This window comes from Lutjanus erythropterus, chromosome 10, assembly GCF_056507025.1.
Source record: "Lutjanus erythropterus isolate fLutEry1 chromosome 10, fLutEry1.hap2, whole genome shotgun sequence".
Lineage (NCBI taxonomy): Eukaryota > Metazoa > Chordata > Actinopteri > Lutjaniformes > Lutjanidae > Lutjanus > Lutjanus erythropterus.
The window spans coordinates 587,094-589,097 of NC_139326.1; the positions used below are offsets into that span (position 1 = coordinate 587,094).

At 53.5% G+C, this 2,004-nt stretch overlaps 1 protein-coding gene across 2 annotated transcripts in view; it reads right to left on the reverse strand.

Annotated features, from left to right (window-relative positions):
• The window catches only part of adam9a (ADAM metallopeptidase domain 9a), a 29,047-nt gene that overhangs the window by 17,515 nt on the left and 9,528 nt on the right, over positions 1-2,004 (reverse strand). For both annotated transcript variants that reach the window (XM_084727733.1, XM_084727732.1), the window contains exon 4: positions 682-760. In XM_084727733.1, coding sequence (XP_084583859.1) covers positions 682-760 — 79 coding nt within the window. The remainder of the gene's footprint in view (positions 1-681; positions 761-2,004) is intronic.

The window sequence follows — 2,004 nt, forward strand, 5'->3', positions numbered from 1 at the left end:
TTCAGTGTTGGTTCTGTTTTAGAGTTAGAGATTATTGGATTTGAGACGTTTTAATGATCTGCAGAGGGAGACATGAGGAAGAGGAACCCTCAGGGCGAGGACGGAACGAGTTCTGCAGACAGGAACACACATACAGTCAGAGTTCCCATCATGCATCTCTCTGTCTGTCTGTGTCTCTCTGGGAAAAATCTTGTTTCAATAAACCAGACTGAAGCTCCAGTGACACACAGAGCAGTTCGGTTCCGTCTCAGACGTTCTTTTGCATCTTTCTGCCTCTACAACTAAAATAAACAATCTTCAGTGTTCACGTCACAGTCAGGCTGAAGTCATCTCAACGTTCTTGTTCTTATCATGGTTCCACAGAAATAAACAAACAACAGAACGTTCTCTATTAGACAAGTTCTAAGTTCTACTGAGAACCTTTATATATGTGTTTTATCTAGAGCACACACACAGGGTTCTACCAGGAACCCTAAGGTACAAAGAACCTTTGACAAACTCTTGATGAAAGTTCTTCTTTCTTCCAAAAAGGGTTCTTTGGATGAAAATGGTTCCTAAGAACCCTTGACAAACCCTGTCTTCAGGAAAGTGTTCTTCAGAAGCAAATGGTTCTGGGTAGAACCTTACACAACAGGATGTTCCACGTTCCACTGGTTTGGTTTGTGTGTGAGAGTGTGTTACCTGTACAGGTGGTCTGGATGTGATCAGGGTTCCGTTCTGACCGTAGGAGAACACAGTGAAGTCTGCAGGGAGCAGCAGTCTGAAAACAACAGGAACAGGAAGTCGTTAGGTTCTATCCAGGTTCTGTACAGTTGTGACAGGAACATCTGTCAGGCTGATTTACACTGAAACAAATTAGTTCAGGTGACACAACTTTTATTTTATTTTGTCTTGTTTCATTTTGTGTTCCTGCAGCAGGAGACGAGGAGAACGTTCTCATCCTGTTCTGTGTTCTGATGGATGACAGCAACGGAGGAGAGGAGGAGGAGAGGAGGAGGAGAGGAGGAGGAGGAGGAGGAGAGGAGGAGAAGAGGAGGAGAAGAGGAGGAGGAGAGGAGAGGAGGAGGAGGAGAGGAGGAGAGAGGAGGAGGAGGAGGAGGAGGAGAGGAGGAGGGGAGGAGGAGAGGAGGAGAGGAGGAGGAGAGGAGAGGAGGAGGAGGAGGAGAGGAGGAGAGAGTAGGAGGAGGAGGAGGAGGAGAGGAGGAGGGGAGGAGGAGAGGAGAGTAGGAGGAGGAGAGGAGGAGGAGGAGGAGGAGGAGAGGAGGAGGAGGAGGAGGAGGAGAGGAGAGGAGAGGAGGAGAGGAGGAGGAGGAGGAGGAGGAGAGGAGGAGAGGAGAGGAGAGGAGGAGGAGAGGAGGAGAGGAGAGGAGAGGAGAGGAGAGGAGAGGAGGAGGAGAGGAGGAGGAGGAGGAGGAGGAGAGGAGGAGGAGGAGAGAGGAGGAGGAGGGGGAGGAGGAGGAGGAGGAGAGGAGGAGGAGGAGAGGAGGAGAGGAGAAGAGAGGAGAGAAGGAGAGGAGGAGAGGAGGAGGAGGAGGAGAGGAGGAGGAGGAGAGAGGAGGAGGAGGAGGAGGAGGAGGAGGAGGAGAGGAGGAGGAGGAGGAGGAGGAGAGAAGGAGAGGAGGAGGAGGAGGAGAGGAGGAGGGGGAGGAGGGGGAGGAGGAGGAGGAGGAGAGGAGGAGGAGGAGGAGAGGAGGAGAGGAGAAGAGAGGAGAGAAGGAGAGGAGGAGGAGAGGAGGAGGAGGAGAGGAGGAGAGGAGGAGGAGGAGGAGGAGGAGGAGGAGGAGAGAAGGAGAGGAGGAGGAGGAGAGGAGGAGGAGGAGGAGGAGGAGAGGAGGAGGAGAGGAGGAGGAGAGGAGAGGAGAGGAGAGGAGAGGGAGGAGAGAGGAGAGGAGAGGAGAGGAGAGGAGAGGGGAGGTGGAGGAGGAGGAGGAGGAGGAGGAGGAGGAGGAGGAGGAGGCGGAGGAGGAGAGGAGAGGAGAGGAGAGGAGGGAGGGTGGAGGGGAG